Here is an 18,988-nt window from a genome sequence, read left to right as displayed (position 1 = left end):
TTTTCCAGTCGCAACCTTCGGGGCCATCTTCCTGGCCATCTTCTGCCACCGGCAGCGAACACCCAAGTTTGAATTTAATTCCTTGTCCAGGATCAACCATGAGCTCCCAGATTCGTCAGAATTCTTCTACCGAGGTGGAGGCCGCCGTCAACCGCCTGGCCGACATGCACCTGCGGGCCTCCTACACCTGCCTCTCTCTGGGCTTCTATCTCGACCGCGACGATGCGGCTCTGGGGGGTGGGGGCCACTTCTTCCGCGAGTTGGCTGAGGAGAAGCGCGAGGGCGAGGGCGCGGGGCGTTTCTTGAAGATGCAAAACCAGCGCGGCGGCCGCGCCCTCTTCCAGGACGTGCAGAAACCGGCCCAAGATGAGTGGGGGAAGACCCTGGACGCCACGGAAGCCGCCCTGCTTCTGGAGAAGAGCCGGAACCAGGCCCTTCTGGATCTGCATGCCCTGGGTTCTGCCCGCGCGGATCCCCATCTCTGTGACTTCCTGGACAACCACTTCCTAGATGAGGAGGTAAAACTCATCGAGAAGACGGGCGACCACCTGACTAACCTCCGCAGCTGGCCACCCCCGGGCTGGGCTGGGCGACTATCTTTTCGAAAGGCTCACTCTCAAGCACGACTAGGAGCCTCTGGAGACCAGCAGCCTTTGAGGGGCTCCTCTGGCAACCCCCCGGTGCCAGGACTTGTGCCTGAACCTTTCCCCATGCAGCCACGAGGCAGCTTTGTAACCATTCTGGAGCCCTTTCCCAAAACGTGGACCAAATGGAGACAATAAAGCTTTTTGCAGCAAAAACAAACAAACAAACAAAAAAAAGGGCAGTTCAAGACTGCATCTTTTTTCTTTTTATTTTTTAAGATTTTATTTATTCATGAGAGACACACAGAGAGAGGCAAGGACATAGGCAGAGGGAGAAAGCAGGCTCCCCACAGGGACTAAGCAGTCACGCTGATGCAGGACTCGATCCCAGGACCCCGGGATCATGACCTGAGTCAAAGGCAGATTGCTCAACCACTGAGACTGGTGCCCCAAGACTGACTGTTTTTTTTCTTTTTTTTTTTTTTTTTAAAGATTTTATTTATTCATTCATGAGAGACACAGAGAGAGAGAGAGAGGCAGAGACACAGGCAGAGGGAGAAGCAAGCTCCATGCAGGGAGCCTGATGCAGGACTTGATCCCTGGTCTCCAGGATCACACCCTGGGCTAAACTGCTGAGCTACGGGGGACTGCCCAAGACTGAATCATAAAGCAGTCATTCACGACACCTTGCTGACTCACAAAGAGCATATTGTCACCACAGACCCCCAGCTCTTTTTCATGTAAACCAAGGAAGTCAGGACTTTTCCTCTGCCATGCTCCAACTGAATAATTCAGTTTGTTTTGTTATAGGAGTAGGGGGAATGGGGAGAGATGAGGTTTGGGACCTAATTGCATATAAACACTTAGCCTCCCTAAATGTCACACGTTGGCTTGGGACCAGCATTCAGGCCAGTGGAGAATGTTGTGACTCAACGTTCCATTGTCAATAGCAAAGCTCTCAACTAGTCTACCATATGGAATGGTTTACAAATGTGCCAGAATATTCATTCCCCCAGTTATCTGCTTGGTGGAACAAAGCTTAAAGCTCTGACCTACCTTAGTGGCTTCCAACTCTGAAAGCCATATCATCTTCTGAGTACCCCTATTTCAAGTCTCCATAGTTATGGTAACATAGGAAATTAAACTTTCATAACAAAGAAGTATTTACTAACACAATGATCATTTACAAAATTGGTCTCCACTTAAACATCTCTGCTTACTTAATCATGCTATATATTTTCATTCATTAAGTCATGTTTTTACTGCTTGTTCTCATCCACATTTAGGATTTCTCTACAACAAACAATAAATGTGGGGCACCTGGGTGGTCCGTGGTTGGGCATCTGCCTTCAACTCAGGGCATGATTCCAGGAGTCCGGGATTGAGTCCTGCATCCGGCTCCCTGTGAGGAGCCTGCTTCTCTCTCTGCCTGTGTCTCTGCCTCTCTCTGTGTGTCTCTCATGAATAAATAATTAAAATCTTAAAACAAAACAAAACAAAAAAACCATAAATGCAATGTGATTTGGTTATATTTGGGTTATTCTAGATTTTGCAAAAGATGCAGAAATTTTTGAGGTTGATGAAAGTAACGTTGGAAAACCAAACCACAAGTAAAGCCACTGTCCACTGGCCAAGTTACCAACTAAACAGGAGGAAGTCCAGAGAAATACTGCCTAATAATCAAAAGTGAATCATAAGAACCCATAATGATTGAGAGGAGGCTTTGAAAACTCTAAAAATCAATTATGTTTCAACACAACTGTTTTTAAAAAGTCAAATGTGAACTAAGGAATGTTATCTTGTGCTAGCATAAAACTGTCAGAAAAATATATTTAACCCCTACTGCATAAAACCCAGCAACAGTTGATTCAGTTTCTGTGTGGCTTAAGAATTAGCATATTGCTGAAATTATATTCAAAACTGTGTGATATGATCAAACTAACTTTCTTAATGTTTAGTTTTGCTTTTCAAAATAACCTCCCCCCTTTTTTTAGTATTTACTATGAAATTTTGACCCCTGCTTAAGAATATCCACTTTACCTGACCTTTTCCCAGGATCTCCTGTCTTTGAATTATGAACTAAACTTGTGTCATTGCCATCACTGCAACTTTCAGCTGTGGCTTCTTGCCTACTCCACCACAGAAACAGAAAAGTTTCACCCCTCTGCCTTCCCATGTGACAGGCCTTCAAAACTCAGAAGACAGTTTCCAAGGCTCCAGTGAAACTTCTTTTCTCCACAAACTTATCTTCTTTATTTTTTTTAAATTTTTTTTATTTATTTATGATAGTCACACAGAGAGAGAGAAAGAGAGGCAGAGACACAGGCAGAGGGAGAAGCAGGTTCCATGCACCGGGAGCCTGACGTGGGATTCGATCCCGGGTCTCCAGGATCGCGCCCTGGGCCAAAGACAGGCGCTAACCCGTGCGCCACCCAGGGATCCCAACTTATCTTCTTTAAATGTTTATTATCTGACTATTTAAAATTCTCTCATTCACTCCATTCAGTCATTCAACAATTTCCTGAGAGCCTGCTATGTGAGAAACACTGCTGGAAGCACTGTATTTTACAGCAGCGAACAGAATCCCCACTCTCCCAGGGCTTACATTCTACTGAAGGGACAGTAAACAAAATGAGTGGATGGGTGGGTGGATGGATGGATGGATGGATGGATGGATGGATGGAAGGAAGGATGGATGAATATCTCTACATGCCTCCCATTAAAAGAATTAACACCTCTCCAGGTAAGCTGACTAATGCAGAATAGAAGAGGACCCTCTTCTCTGACACCAATACTTCTGTTTATAAACCTTCAAGTGGCATTTATTGTTTTATCAAAGGTGATGGTGCTCGTTGACCATGTTTAGCTTGCCTCCAACTAAAACTACTAGATCTTCTTAAAATACTATCTTCTTACTAGATCTTCTTAAAATATTTATTCTATTCCTTCACTCTGTTTCATACAACTGTTCGGTTATTTTCTCAGACCCCGTACTGAATTTTATATTGATCCTTATTAACTTCCAACTTATCTTTAGCCTACCCTTCTAATGAACACACATTTAGAGGAAGTAGACTGTGAAACTTTCAAATTGCGGGAACATGTTAATATATAAACCTAACATCACTGCTGTCTTTGAATTTAAGAAGCAGAATGTTCATTTTAAAATGGAGTGCTTGAATAAAGCTACTCTAAGATTTTAGACTGTCTTAAATACTACTCTGAGAAAAATGGCTAACCTGCCTAAAAGCCATGGTTAAATGGACTCTGTGTTACTATTAGGTAACCATATGCATAACTTTTTTTCTTTTTAGAGATGGGGTGGAGGTGGTGGGGGAGGAAGGGGTGGGTAGAAACAGAGAGAGGAAGAAATAATCTTAAGCAGGCCCCACACCCAGCACAGAGCCAGATGTGAGGCTCAATCTCAAGACCCTGAGATCGTGACCTGAGCTGAAATCAAAAATGCTTAACTGACTGAGCCACCCAAGTGTCCCACCATATGCATAACTTCTGCTATCACTAGAAGCCAAGGTGGATGCTCAAGAAGCTCATTCTTTCCTTAATGGATGCTATGAGGAACTATCAAAGGGGCCCTCAGGACATCTCAGGTCCTATTATTATTCGAAGGGAGTTCTCAGACTTCTGCCTCATAACACTGGACATACCTGGCATTAAGTAATTAATGGGACAAATGGTGGTTTAATGGCCCTCTCCTTCTAGGACACATAAACTTTGCAAAGGTAGGAATTATGTTCACTTTTTCATCAAGTCTTCTCAGGACCTTGCAGAGTGCACCCCTGTGATAGGCACTCCATAAGCTCAATAAATATTTGTTGAGTATAAACATAAACTAAGTCTCATCTCTAAAAAAAAGTCTCATCTCTGCCACTAACTCTGTAACATTGCTAAATCCTCTAATTCCTCTGGGTCTCACTTTATTCATTTTAAAGTAAAGAGGTTGGGCCAGATAATCCCAAAGTTTTATTTTCTGATGTTAATATTCTGTGTTTCCATCCTGTGGACTCAATGGCTCCCTGTCTCTATTCTCCCATCAGAGACTCTAGGTTGTTTCCAGAATATGCACAAGTTGTAACACATGAACACACTGGACCATGGAAGGGACTGGGGTGAAACAATGCTGAATGAAGGGTTTCTACAAGCACTGAGACTCTGATTTCCAAGTGAATACAAAATAAAAATAAACATTTAGGCAGCCAAATGAGTGTACAATTCTTCCTGTGTTAACATTTTTCCTGAAAAATTTCTAACACAAAAATGCTTCACAATTACAGCCAGAGACCTCTGGCTACAAACCAAGGCCTTGAGAAGTGATATTCAGAAAACTTCTAGAAAATGAAAGGAGGAATCTGCTTCAGAACAAATAGGTTGACTCTTCAAGGAATGCTAAATCCGTATCCTGCAACAGATATGCTTCCCCACATTTTATATGCTCAAAAAAATGAGTTAGCAGTTAACACTAATATTCGTCTATCTGCTAGCTTTGATGGGTGTCTATCTTTCTGCAAGCCTTAACTACAACTATAGCCTCAAACATTAATGTACTTGTAAAAGGAAACTTATTTAGCCCAATTTTAAAATTAGAGCACTTTCATTTCATCATCAGCCTCCCTTCTATTTCCTGTGTTATCAGATGTTCAAGAGAGAGCCAACAGTCTGTTTGTGAAACTGGCAACTTGGCAGACAAAATATGTATGTTCAACCAGCATTCTTTTAAATAAGAACCTAGTATGTATCCAGCCTTGTAAGAGTGGTAGGGAAGATATACATATGCAGAAGACATAAACCCAGAAGAAAAAGTACCAAGGAATTTCCAAACTGACTAAGCCCATTTTAGAGGTCTTTCTTGCACTCTATAGATATCTTCACTTTAATGATCTCCTTTAAAGAGACACACCCAATTTAATCTCTGCTACAAATAGACCCACACATACCATACACCCCATACAGCAAACAATTCCAAATTGTTAGTTTCTAAAACAGCTTAGTGATTCTCCCCTACTCTGTGGGGCAGGATGTCATACCTGGTGGTTTTCTTTTTTTCTTTTTTTTTTAAAGATTTTATTTATTTATTTTTTCATGATAGTCATGGGGGGGGGAGGAGGCAGAGACACAGGCAGAGGGAGAAGCAGGCTCCATGCCAGGAACCCGATGCGGGACTCGATCCCAGGACTCCAGGATCACGCCCTGGGTCAAAGGCAGGCGCCAAACCGCTGAGCCACCCCAGGATCCCCTACCTGGTGGTTTTTAACTATGGACACAGTATAAAAAAGATGCACTCTATCAACCTTGTCTTGCTTTCAATTAGCTTAAAGTTTGTCTTTAGATACATCCTGACTGCATGATACAAGACAAACCTGCTCCATGGAAATGGTTGATGATCCAAATGACACTAGCAGCACATGCCCCGAAGAAGGATACTCAGGAGAGGGATATCTTCTCTCCAACAGAAGCACTCAAAATGGGACCAAGAGTAGGGAAAATGGGTAAGAATCCATGAATGCACCCACACATGCAGACATCCATCTAACCACCGTCTATTGGGCACATTGTAAGAGGGACAGGGAATTTGTATTCTATTTGTCATACATAAAACATCATCAGTTACGACCAGCATTTTCTTAAAAAACATAAATACAGTGAAAATAAAATAGCTTCCATGTGTTTCTTCCCCATGGAAAAGGCAATTTTATCAATTATTGATTTTGCTCACTTCTCAGTGTCTTGGAAAACCAATCAACCACTATTTACCTAGATTTTACCAAAATGGCCATTTTAGGAAGTCTTCCTCTCAAAAGTCTATATGACAAGTGTACTGTGGTTTCTCCAATGGGCAGATAAAGAGTCATGTACAGCACAAATCATCCTATTTCCTTGGCTGTCTCAGACACATTCTCAGTCATGTGAATGGCAGTGGAAACTAGATTGAAAAGCTGTCAAAACATCCTGTAATAATAGGGAAATTAACAGACCTATTTTGTCATGCATATTTGCCCCTATTTCCCCTACCTCATTATCTTCCTTTAGACCTACATTCATAAATCTACACACAGACCATAATAAACAGTATGTGTAAAATGTTAAATATGTGCATTCTTTCATTCCCACCCATATAATGGCCTCATGTTATATTCTCCTAAGACTGAATTTAGGGTAATGTCTATAAACAGAAAGTTATTATTATGTCATTCAAGGTCCTGTTTAAAATTCTATCGTGAAGGAGAACTTGTTAGCTGAAATAAAACTCTATATACCTTGATGGAATTTTGAAAATTATCAGATTAAGACCCAGCAATGCAATGGAAGCCATGTAAAACCACTTGGAATTTCATGGCTGTAAAGTCTCAGATGTCAACTTGTATTCCTCACAGCTTTTTAAAAAGGACAAGAACAGATACAGGGTGACTTGCCCAAGTGACTTGCCCAAGGGCGGCAAAAGCAGTGAAAAAGTCTGTGAAATATACACCCATATTCTCTTACTTCTTGTCACAAAGATTGTAGTACCCTAAGAAGACATGATCCAAATTTGATTTGACAAGAGTAAAAATATGACTCAATGATAAGTAGCCAGCATTAGCCCATACAGAGTGAGGTGCAGACATCACAGCAATAAACAAACCAATACCATATCGCCCCGCCTTAACCAGAAGATCAGTCCCATGAAGCTGAGAAAAAGGCCAAGGAGTTTATATAAAGGAATTGAACCTGAATTCAACCTACTCGGATTAGTTGGGTACAAGCCCAACTCCTTCCTCTAGATCCTTGAAATCTCCATGACTCCATCATTTTTCTCTTTTAAAATTCCTAACTGGAAGTAAAATATGAACACAGTAGAAAAATGGAAACATCAGAGAAATGTCTAAGACAAAAAGTCCTCCATCCACCCAAAAGCAACTACTATCAAAAATTTCTTGTCTATCCTTCCAGGTAAAAAAGCTCTCTATGCATATATTGGTATAAACATATTTTTTTTTAATTATATATCTACAATTATCCTGGTTTGTCTTCACTTAGGTTGCCAGGAGCTCAGTCTCAATGGTCCAGATGATAACCTGGTCATTTCAAGGACAGAAATCCTGTTGTTAATCAAAGCTAATCTTAACTGACACTGAACTTCTAGAGCCTGGGAATACAGCAAAACAGCTAACAAAATACAGAAAGGGAAAAAGGAAATAAAAAGATAAACAGGTATCATATACAGCCCAGCACCTGGCAGACAGATGCTCACTTAATACTTTCTGAATGACTGACTGACCAAACATATGAATTAATGGAGAAACCAGGCGAGCCATATTGTTAACACATACAATATTCAACATATTAAAATATTAAGTGATAGTGCCCCAATTCTCCAAAAAGTAAGTACCCTTCTTGTTCTACACTGTCCAATATGGTGGCTACTGGCCACAGGCAGCTATTGAATATTTGCAATGTGTAAAATACATACCAGACTTTAAAGACCTGGTATTTTAAAAAGATATAAAACATCTCATTGATGATATGTATATCGATCATATGTTACAATAAAAATATTTTAGATATACTGGCTTAAGAAGACCAAATTATTAAAATTAACTCATTTGTTTCTTTTCTTTTTTTCTGCAGCTACAAGAAAACCTTAAATTCCACATGTGGCTCACAGTAGACATTTTCTGGATAGCACTGCTCTAGAACATAGGCACCATTACAGTAGTGACTGTGTCTGTCCTTCCCTGCTCTATCCTAGCACAGGGCATTGGAAATAGTAGATGCCCAATGAATATGTACCAGATGAAAAGCTGGTTGTGGTATGTAGATAAGGCCATGAGTAGGCAGGCCTTGGATTGCATAGCAGGAGGCCCTTGCCCTGATCCTTTTATGGACAAGGCTGTGTGACCTTGGGCAAGTCACCGAACCCACCTAGGCCTTGTTTTCCTCATATTTAAAATGGGCATAATAAAAAATAAATAAATAAATAAATAAATAAATAAATAAATAAATAAATAAAAAAAATGGACATAACGATAACATCTTCCTCACAGGAAAATTACATGGACCAAATGAAATCATGTCTCTAAAAAAGGGTAAAACATATGCCAGGTTCCTTCTGAATTCTAGTATTCTCTATGACCAACAGTCCCAGAAGTAAGAGGCAAAAAATACTGAAAGAACAGGGTAAAAAACTAACCAAGGAAATTCCTGTATCTAGTATTTCCATCCCAGCGCAGGATAGAAAATTGAGACAAAGACAGGTACAAACGAGATTCTCCCGGGAGTGGAAACTTGAACGTTCATCACTCCCTCTTCACTGCATCTCCCCAACCAACCACAGTTGACAGAGGGACGTTCAGATACCTTCCTCCAGGGGCCACAGAAAAGCTAGTGAACTAAGACGAGCTGGCCATCTCGGTGGCTGACGAAGCAGCAGGGGTGGCCAATTATACCAAGCCACCTGCGGCTCATAGCTCTGTGGGAAAATTCATAACCCTGGGGGCCTCAGAGGCCTGGGGGCGGGAGGGGGGTGCTAGTTCCACAGGCCCCAGTATCTTCCTTAATTGTTTCAGGCACAGCTAGGAGGGTGAACTTACCTTGTTCTACAAGGCAGTTTGGGCACCTAGCAAGGAAATCCAAAGGACCCTGGGACAGGCCATGGCTTTCTAATGAACACCAGGGTGGATTTTAGCTATCCCAGTCAGACACCTTCTTCCCCAAATTAAAGATTACTACAAAAAGTAAGAAGAGCTTAAGGAAGAAAGCCTCCATCAGCAGGGGGCATTTAAGGAACCTAGAGGAGCCAACTGCACAGTGCTTAACCCACAGCAGAGAAAGAGCAGATCCAAATACCCATGGCCTTGAGGTAGAAGAGCAGCAGAACAAAAATAGTCCATCTCAAGAGGCCAAAGGTCATATTCGCCCCTCAGCTCTGCAAGGAACCACAGAAGCCCCAGAAGTGAATGACTTACCATCGGTATGGCCACTGCACCAAGGAGAACAAGGAGGGCGCAGTGACTTCCCCTTTGTTAGGAGGGTCTGACTCTCCTCCCTTCTCTGCGGGCTGCTCCCTGTGACGTGGAAACAAGTCAGGCTGTGGCCGAGCTCCAAACCCCTGGGACCTCTGCCCCGTGACCTGTCTCATCACAGCCCATGGGGCCTGCAGCTGCCTGCTCCCCTAACCACAAAGCCAAGGGACAGGGCACCAGGTAAGAAGCAGAGCCTCCAGCATACAGCTGTGAGGCAGAACCAATAGCAGGGATTGTTGAGATTTCCATTCCTGGGACTCACCCCTCTGAGCTTCTGGTTCAACAGGCCTGGGGTGGGAGCCCAGGCACTTTTGCTGGCAATGGCGTGGTCTAGTGAACTCAGCAAAGCTTCCCTATCCCTGATCCTGTTTCTTCCATGAACTCTTGTCATCCCTGTTGTCTCCATGCAGAAAACAAGGGCAGTGAGATGAGACTCTGGGGAGAGCAAGGCAATGTGGAGGACATTCTAGAGTCTGAAGTTCCCTCAGTTCCAAAGAGAGCTGCTCCCATCTTTGTGCAAGTCACCTACACTCTCTGAACCTTAGTTTTCTCATCTGGGGAATGGTAATAAAACCATCTACCTAATCAGGATCATTGGGGGAAATAAATTACATAAAGTATCCACTGCATTACTCTTAATAACTCTCAAAAAAGCCTTTATGTTATTATTAGCGCTTTCTGTGAGGGGAAGGAAGGGTGCAGGGCAGTTCTCCACATGAGTATCTCTGCAAGAGAGACTGCATGTAAATAAGTGACTTAATCAGCCATAAAGGGAAAGAAAAAAATTAAATTACAACAACAAAAAACTGTAGTAAGAGGTGCCATGGATTCAGGTTATAGGGAGACTGCAAGAAGATACACAGAGTAGTCATGCCACCCTATTTCCAGGAGCCCTAAAGAGATAAGACTGGGAAATGGACAGATTCACAAAGATTTAGGCACAAAGTTGCAGGAAGCTATATTGCAACATTATTTTATTTGCAACATTATTTATAAAAAAGGGAAGATTGGCAATAACCTACAGGTATTTTTTTAAAATATTATGATAAACATATGTTACTTCATTTCAGAAAAAAATGTTCCTTTTTATTATTTTTTTTAAGATTTTATTTATTCATAGAGACACAGAGAAAGAGAGAGAGAGAGGCAGAGAGAGAAGCAGGCTCCACGCAGAGAGCCCGACGTGGGACTCGATCCAGGGTCCCCAGCATCACACCCCGGGCTGCAGGCGGCGCTAAACCGCTGTGCCACCAGGGCTGCCCAAAAATGTTCCTTTTTAAATTTAGGAAAATATTTTGGAATCCATTTAATGAGCTGAAACCATTTTTAAACATCTAATTATCTTTCTTTTAAACTCTTTTAAACTCCAGTATGGTATTCAGATTAGAACATTCATATCAACAAAGACCAGATGTGGGCATATCCCTCCAAATGTTCCCCATGAGAACAAAGGGCAAAATATATTATAATTTTGGGTATCAAAATTGTCAGACAGAACTTCTGACATACAAGGCACATGAGGAGGGATAGGGCGAGGCAAAGAGAAAACAATGCATATAAAGAAGCAGGTAAGGTCTCCAATATCATATTGAATAATATTAGAAGAATTAGGTTTAGTGCTTGCCTTCCTCCTGCACACACACACACACACACACAGATGAGAACTCAGGAAATAAAACTCAGTATCACCTAGCAGCAAGTCCTTTTCCACACACACTAACAATCTATTTTTGTATTCCAGGGAGATTTGCAGCAAAGAATAGAGCGCCAGTAAAAAGAGGAAATAATTTCTATACTGTACCTGGGTTTTTCTCACTTCCTTATTTTAAAATAATCACCCAATTTAAAAAAAAATCCAGAACAATAGTACAGTGTTCTATGCACTGGGTACATATCACTGCAGATATTTTGGAACTAAACAGAATCAATTCAAGTGTTCTGAGTAATTTACCATCTCTTAGAAAACTTATAATGATACATTACAGTGCTGGGGGCTGGAAGAAACCTTCCAAATCATGTGGTCCAACCCCATCATTTTACAGATGAAGATCTTGGGAAACAAACTGCCTGCTCTAACACATGAAAGACTCTAATTAAAACAACTGCTCAATTTGAAGGTAGCTGACAAATTTGGAGAGAGGGTGAGAAACAAAATAAAACCTCCAAAACACTTTTTAGTGGAATAGTAATTATGATCAGGGGGTCTATTAAATGAATAAACAGTAAGGATCGCAATGGAAGTATAACCTTACTCCAATGTCAGGACCACTTACATCTGGAAAACTGAGATTAAAAGTTGCCAGAGCTCAACTTTGAATCTGTGAGTAGGAGCAGAGGAAGAGAACCCAAGAACTCAGCCTTGAAGTCTATTGGCCTAAGTACCAAACACTGGCCTAAGTTCACACCTACACTGACAGGTACCCCTGAGTCACTCTGATGTGATGAAGGTGCCTCTACCTTCTGAAAAATAGAGATTGGAGAAAATGGTCCATGCACCAAAGAGGGACATGACCACTGACCTGGCAAAGGAAGAGTGGCTTAGACCCTTGCTCACATACTCAGTAGACCCTTGACCAGCAGCATCAGCATCACCTGGGAACTTGTTAGAAATACCAAAGCTTGAGCCCCACCCAGACCTAGAGAGTCAGAATGTGCATACTGGCCAGATCCCCAGGGTCTTCCCGAACACATAAAAGTTTGAGAATCACTTATTTAGATAACATAACAGCAAAAGAAATATCATTGACTAACTATAACCCCATTTACTCTACGATTCTGGAATAATTATCTTATTACCAGCTCTGCTCTCTAAAGCTCTTGATCTTTAAGCTTTAAGTTTTTGGTTTTTTTTACGATTTTATCTATTTATTCATAGAGACACACAGAGAGAGAGAGAGAGAGAGAGAGAGGCAGAGACACAGGCAGAGGAAGAAGCAGGCTCCATGCAGGGAGCCTGACATGGGACTTGATCCCTGGTCTCCAGGATCACACCCCAGGCTGTAGGCAGCTCTAAACCCCTGCACCACAGGGGCTGCCCAAGCTTTAAGTTTTAAATGGTATAACATTTCGTCTAAATTTCAAATGCTCTCAGTGAATATCTCATCAAGTAGTCACTTTTTTTTCAAAAGGTACCTCAATGTTAAGAAAAAATATATATATGCATATATGCTGGGAGCTTTACCGTTTTTAAGGATTACATAGATTATAACTTGAGGTCTTTTTTTCCTGCTATTTTCTGCTGAGGTCAATGTAGGAACATGACCAAGATTTTCTCAGGGAAAGTTAGAAACCCCTGGGAGACTTGGGTAAAGGAGGAAGCAACGTGTTCACAACAGAAATGTGTTCCCAGAGCACCTGGGTGGCTCAGTCCATTAAGTGTTCGACTCTTGATTTCAGTTTAGGTCATGATATCAGGAGATGGAGCCCTGTGTTGGGCTCTGCACTCAGCTGGGAGTCCGCTTGGGATTTTCTCACTCCTTCTCTCTCTGCCCCTCCCCACTCTTCAAATAAATAAATAAATAAATAAATAAATAAATAAATAAATAAATAAATAAATAAAATCTTAAAAAAGCAAGAGGAGGGGGAGGAGGGGGAGGAGGAGGAGGAGGAGGAGGAGGAGGAGGAGGAATGAGAAATGTATTCCTGGTGAAAATGAGGAATATCATGTAAAGGAATTTTATAGTCAAGAGGCTATGAAGGTCATATGGTCCAGCCAGCTCCAAAGCTGAATCCCTTTAGGCCACATCTACAGTCTCCACTCACATATTCCCAATGTTGTAAAACTCATCACCTCCAAAAGCAATCCATTCCACCTTTGCACTTTCTAATTGTTAGAAAGGTTTCCTGAAATTTGTCTCCCTATAGCTTTTAACAACCCTACAATCAGGAACACCATAATTATTGTCCCTACCATTAATTCACCCCCATTATCAATTTTCCATTACATTTCCCACTGAGATTTTCTTTCTTAACACAGAAAGTCAAAGATACAAGTTTCATGTGTTTATTTCTTTGAGAGTAGGGAATCTTATAGTAGTGGGGTGTACAAAATTTTTCTTTTTTGCTTTTATTTTGAGACACCTTGGGAAAATCTCATATGTACAAGAGAAATATTAAAGTAAACTATCACAAGCTATAGAGAATATGACTAAGGGCATAATTACATCAGCAACCTAGTTTGGATAGTGCTGTTCTTAAATATAGTTTTAACCCTAAGCTTCCTGGAAGTCAAAGCAGGTGTGAAATGGGATAAGAAGGTGATGCTTCAGAAATGTTTGAGACTCTCTGGCCTTGGGGAATCACAGATGATCAATCCTGGAAAGTGTCTTAGTTCAAGTTTTATTCTGCCTCTTACAGAGAAGGAAAGTGACACCCAAAGACAGTAAGTGACTTGCCCAATATTGGGCACCAAGTTAGCGCCATGGAGTGTCCCTATCTCTGGTCAATGCTCTGTTTGGCATACTATCAGATTCTGAGTCTTGAGTTTGTTAAAGATGCTTGCCTAGCATTAAAATCAGAGATATAGCATCACATTACTGGGCTGACCAAGGGCAATGGCTATTAGTACCTGAAAAACAAACCCAAGCCATTCTAGCACACACAGACTCCTCAAATCCCAAAGTCCACAAGTCTAACACCAGATAAGAAAGTTAAATTGGAGCCACAAGCCATATTTCTTCCTTCTCCTTCCTAGAACTCCTTTTGTCCCTACCTATCCATTGATTCTGAACTGCAGTTTCCACTAAGAAGCTTATTTTAATCTCCCATTAAAATAATCTCTTTCTGATGACAGGTTATTTGTTCTCAGAACAGAAACACCACAAAGAAACACTTTGTTCTTTCAGAAATACTTAAAGCTAAAGTCTCATACCATACTGAGCCAGAGTCATTAATAAAAAGTAAATGATTATAGGCGATCAATTTATCCAGGCATCTAAACATTGGACATTGAAACAATATTAAAAGAATCCTTCCCAACATTTTTTAAAAATAGCACCACTGGAATATTTTAAAGAACAATCTGTTAGATCATGCAGTGTGAGGTGCCAATACAGTGACAATACATCCATGGAGCCGTCAATGACTGGCAGGGGGGTAACAGTGGCCTGCCCACGAGATCATAATGGACCACAGCAGTGACATAAGCACATCTGCAGAAATAACTACTTGTGTTTCAGTTCTTTGTAAGTTTAGGCAGATCAAAACTCCCTCAAATCAATGAAGTGTAATCATGCAAGATTGAATTATGTGCTTTTTCTCTCACTGTGCTCTTCTGAAATAAAGGAAAGCAAACCCTAGAAGAATTTTTTATCCAAGTCCCAGGCATTTTAGGTGAGACATCTTTTATATTAACCCTAGTCATTTATATTACAATTAGCCAGAGTCACCATATGTTTAAGAGATCTGGTCATATTTATTGGTTTAGAGCAGACTATTCCCAGATAAAAGTATCGAAGAGGTCATATAAGCTTCATAAGTTCACCAAGAATTAGTGAATTCTTGATTCAGTTAATCAGATAAGATGGGATGAATGAGACACATTAATGCCCAAGTCACAGCAGGGATAATTGAGCATAGCTAAATCAACCCATAATTGTCTAGGCTTCTTTTCTGGCATCGGATATAAGATATCAAAGGGCAAGAGAACAGAGATAAACACATAGCCCACTCATAGCCCACAGTGAGGCAAAAATAGAAAGCAAAAGAGGAAGAAGAGCTGTGACATGCCTCCATCCCAGAACGCGTCTTCCGCTACCGTTAATCAGACCGTATGTCACATTTCCTGGGGCCACTGAAGTCATTAGCCCTGGCAGAGAGGACCAGAATTTTCCCACTTTAAAAGGAGAAACAGGGCAAAAGACAGAAGCTAGGCTAGTGGGAAATAGAGAAGAAGGGTATTTCTCTGTAAACATGTTATCCAAAGTGATACATTTTCCACAAAAATCTTAAGGTCAATGATGATATAATGGAAGGGGTTCAAAAGCAGGGAAAGCTGTCTCACCTGAAATGCCTGGGGCCTGGATGACTCTTTTTTTTTTTTTTTTTTTAAAGGCTTGTTTATCTTTTTTTTTTTAAGATTTTTATTTATTTATTCATGAGAGACACAGAGAAAGGCAGATAGAGAGAAGCAGGCTCCCTGAAGGGAGCCCAATGTGGGACTCCATCCCAGGACCCCAGGATCATGACCCAAGCCAAAGGCAGACGCTCAACCACTGAGCCACTCAGGTGTCCCAAGGGGTCACTATCTTTCCTTGAGAAGACACCCTTACCTTCTGAAATGGCCTTCTTCACAGCTGCCACATAGGTCTCAGGCTCATCATCACAGGTGAGCTCCTGCCAGTGCACCCAATCTGGAAAGTAGTCCAAGAACTCCTCACTGTCCGGCACCCCACAGAGCAGCCGCACCACGCGACGTGGAGGATGGAAGGCTCTCTGCAACAGGGGCAGGAGGGCCGGCTGGTAGAAGCACTGCACCAGCTCCGCAGACAGCAGCACTACAACGCAGCGCGAGCTGAGGAAGAAGTTCAGGTCCTTGGCTGAGAAGGAGGCCTCAGGGCTCAGCCTGTAAGTCAGCGTCTTCTGGCTACGGATCTGCCGACTGGACAGAAAGAGGTCCTGGAGGTACTGGCACCATTCCTCAGCATCTGGGCTGTAGACGATGAGGATGTCGCATCTTCCAACCACCCCTGAACAAGAATGAGGCACAGAAGCATGTTAACATACCTGCTCTCTCTAGGACTCCTGTGACCTGCAAGATAAACCATCCAGACAGGGGTCCTGGCACCCACAGTCTTTCACAGTCTGCCCCGAGGATAGCTGTCAAACCTCTTTCCCTACTTACAGTCTGCATTCCAGCCATACCAGTCTCCCCGTCTCCCTGTCTCTGCCTGAAGATACTATGCCATTTTAGAGCTTTACATCACTGTCACTTCTGCTGGCATGCTCTTCAACCCACAGCTGGCGCAGTATAAAATGGTAACGATGGCAATAAATTGACGACAATGATGATGACAGCAAGAGCAAGCACTTTATAGAGAGCTTACTATGTTACAGATGCTTTTCTATACATATTGCCTGGTAAACTAATTTATTCATCACAGTAACCTTATAAGGTACAGAATACTATTAGACCCATTTTAAAGGTGAGAAAATTGAGAGGTGGCAGGTTACATGAAACCCATGGTGACAGGGGCAGCCTGGGTGGCTCAGTGGTTTAGTGCCTGTCTTGAGCCCAGGATGTGATCCTGGAGACGCAGGATCGAGTCCCACGTCGGGTTCCCTGCATGGAGCCTGCTTCTCCCTCTGCCTGTGTCTCTGCCTCTCTCTCTCTCTGTCTGTCTCTCATAAATAAATAAATAAAATCTTTAAAAAAAAAAAAATCCATGGTTGACAGAGTCAGAATTTGAACTCAGACAGTTTGGCCCCAGAACCCAGCTCTTTCCCAGATACAGTGGGTATAAGCATAGGTATGGTATCAAGTAGCTAGAGTTAGCATCTTAGCTCTGAGTTATCAGCTGTGTAACCTTGGAAAGCTACTTAAACATTCTGAACATCAGTTTACTCATTGGTAAATGGATTTATAATGGCAATACTTATCAGTGTTTTGTGAGAATTAAATTAGATTATTTCATATAAAGTGCTAAGCATAGTGCCTAGCTTGTGGTAAAGCCTCATTAATTGGTAGCTGCTGTTATCGTCTCACATTAATAGAAACAATGCATGAATGTAAACAATAATTGCAGTTGAATTAATGCTTTGATCTACACAATACCATCGGTAAAGTGTCCCTCACCACACCTGGGCTGTGACATAGGCTTTCTTCTTCCTCTCCTAAAGCATAAATGCCAGAAACAGAGTCCAAAGCCTCAGAGAAGCAATGAGTTTAAAAGAGCTTTGCTGGATCAGTTAGCCCAAATTCCTCATTTACAGATAAAAGAGACATTTCATCTGGGAAGATGAAGGGACTCGCTTAAATGCACACTAAGCAAACTAATCACTAAGCCAGGACTGAACCTCTGGCTGTTCTGGTTCCCTGTCCAGTCTTCTCACGTCTCACCTGTTGCCTCCCATCAGGGATTTGGTCAAGATTCTTTTTTTTTTTTTTTTAATTTTTTTTTTTTATTTATTTATGATAGTCACAGAGAGAGAGAGAGGCAGAGACATAGGCAGAGGGAGAAGCAGGCTCCATGCACCGGGAGCCTGATGTGGGATTCGATCCGGGGTCTCCAGGATCGTGCCCTGGGCCAAAGGCAGGCGCCAAACCGCTGCGCCACCCAGGGATCCCTCGGTCAAGATTCTTATGAGTAAGGGCACCTGGGTGGTTCAGTCGGTTAAGCATCTGCCTTCGGCTCAGGTCATGATCCCAGGATCTTAGGAACAAGACCCAAGTCAGGCTCCCTGCTCATCGAGGAGCCTGCTTCTCTCTCTGCCCTTGCACCTCCCCCTGCTTGTCCTTCCTCTCTCTCCCTCCCTCTCTCTGTCTCTTTCTGTCAAATGAATAAATCAAATCTTTTTTTTAAATTTTTAAAAAAAAATTTTTAAAGCCCAGTTAAAGAATCTTACAAGTCATAAAGCATATCTTCCAATTAACAAAGTTCAAAGAAGTTTGGCTCTTAACATACTGTTAGAGGAGGTCTCATCTTCCACTAACTCAACAAACTGTTCTCTGTGACTTGGAAGGGGTGAGCATAGAGGAGTCTCCACTCATTGGAACAATACAACAGGGATCCTTCCTCCCCATTCTGAGAAGGAAGGTGCTCAAGTCCGGTGAAGCTTCAGAATTATCTAAGTTGTGGATTATCAAATTAAATATCAGCCCTGGACCATTTTTCATTGAGTGGTTCCTGGCAAAAAGGTCAAAGGCAGACCTGGGGCAAGACATGAGGCTATAAAGTCTGAAAACATCATGGGAGCACTCCCCCTTCCTATCCCATTTTCCACCATATTCAAAGTATAAACAATGACATATAACATGTAAACCCAACACAGTTCTGACATCCCCAGGGATAATATTACCAAATTGTTAAAAATAGCAAGTAAGGAAAAAGTTTGGGGATTCTTTTTGGAGTCTCTGCTTTGCTGGAGCCCTAATCCAGTGCTAATATAAAATCCAACAGGCTCTCAGTAGGAGCACATTGGGAGTACTTTTGAAGGGGAGTTGTGCAAACTTTAAAAGAAGTCTGTTTAAGAAGGCAATATGGTGGTGGCGGGAGGGGTAGGAGGCAGTCAGCAATTCTGACAACACCATTGACCTTTGTGGCTCTGCAGAAAATTCAATTCTGAGTGTGGTCTAGTTTCTCAACCGTGAATTAAACAATCCATTTTAGGAATGCTTACACTGGTCCCAAAGTTTAAGCAGATTAAAGGCAAGATTTTAATATATGGAAG

At 42.0% G+C, this 18,988-nt stretch overlaps 1 protein-coding gene across 2 annotated transcripts in view; it reads right to left on the bottom strand.

The window, feature by feature from the left end:
• PIK3AP1 (phosphoinositide-3-kinase adaptor protein 1) overlaps positions 1–18,988 on the bottom strand; it is a 118,738-nt gene that overhangs the window by 92,751 nt on the left and 6,999 nt on the right. For both annotated transcript variants that reach the window (XM_072805861.1, XM_072805860.1), the window contains exon 2: positions 15,871–16,287. In XM_072805861.1, the coding sequence (XP_072661962.1) occupies positions 15,871–16,287 (417 nt within the window). The remainder of the gene's footprint in view (positions 1–15,870; positions 16,288–18,988) is intronic.

This window comes from Canis lupus, chromosome 29 (genome assembly GCF_048164855.1).
Source record: "Canis lupus baileyi chromosome 29, mCanLup2.hap1, whole genome shotgun sequence".
In the NCBI taxonomy this organism is placed as follows: domain Eukaryota; kingdom Metazoa; phylum Chordata; class Mammalia; order Carnivora; family Canidae; genus Canis; species Canis lupus.
The sequence above is the reverse complement of the archived record's forward strand: the minus strand, read 5'-3'. Positions and strand labels throughout refer to the sequence as shown.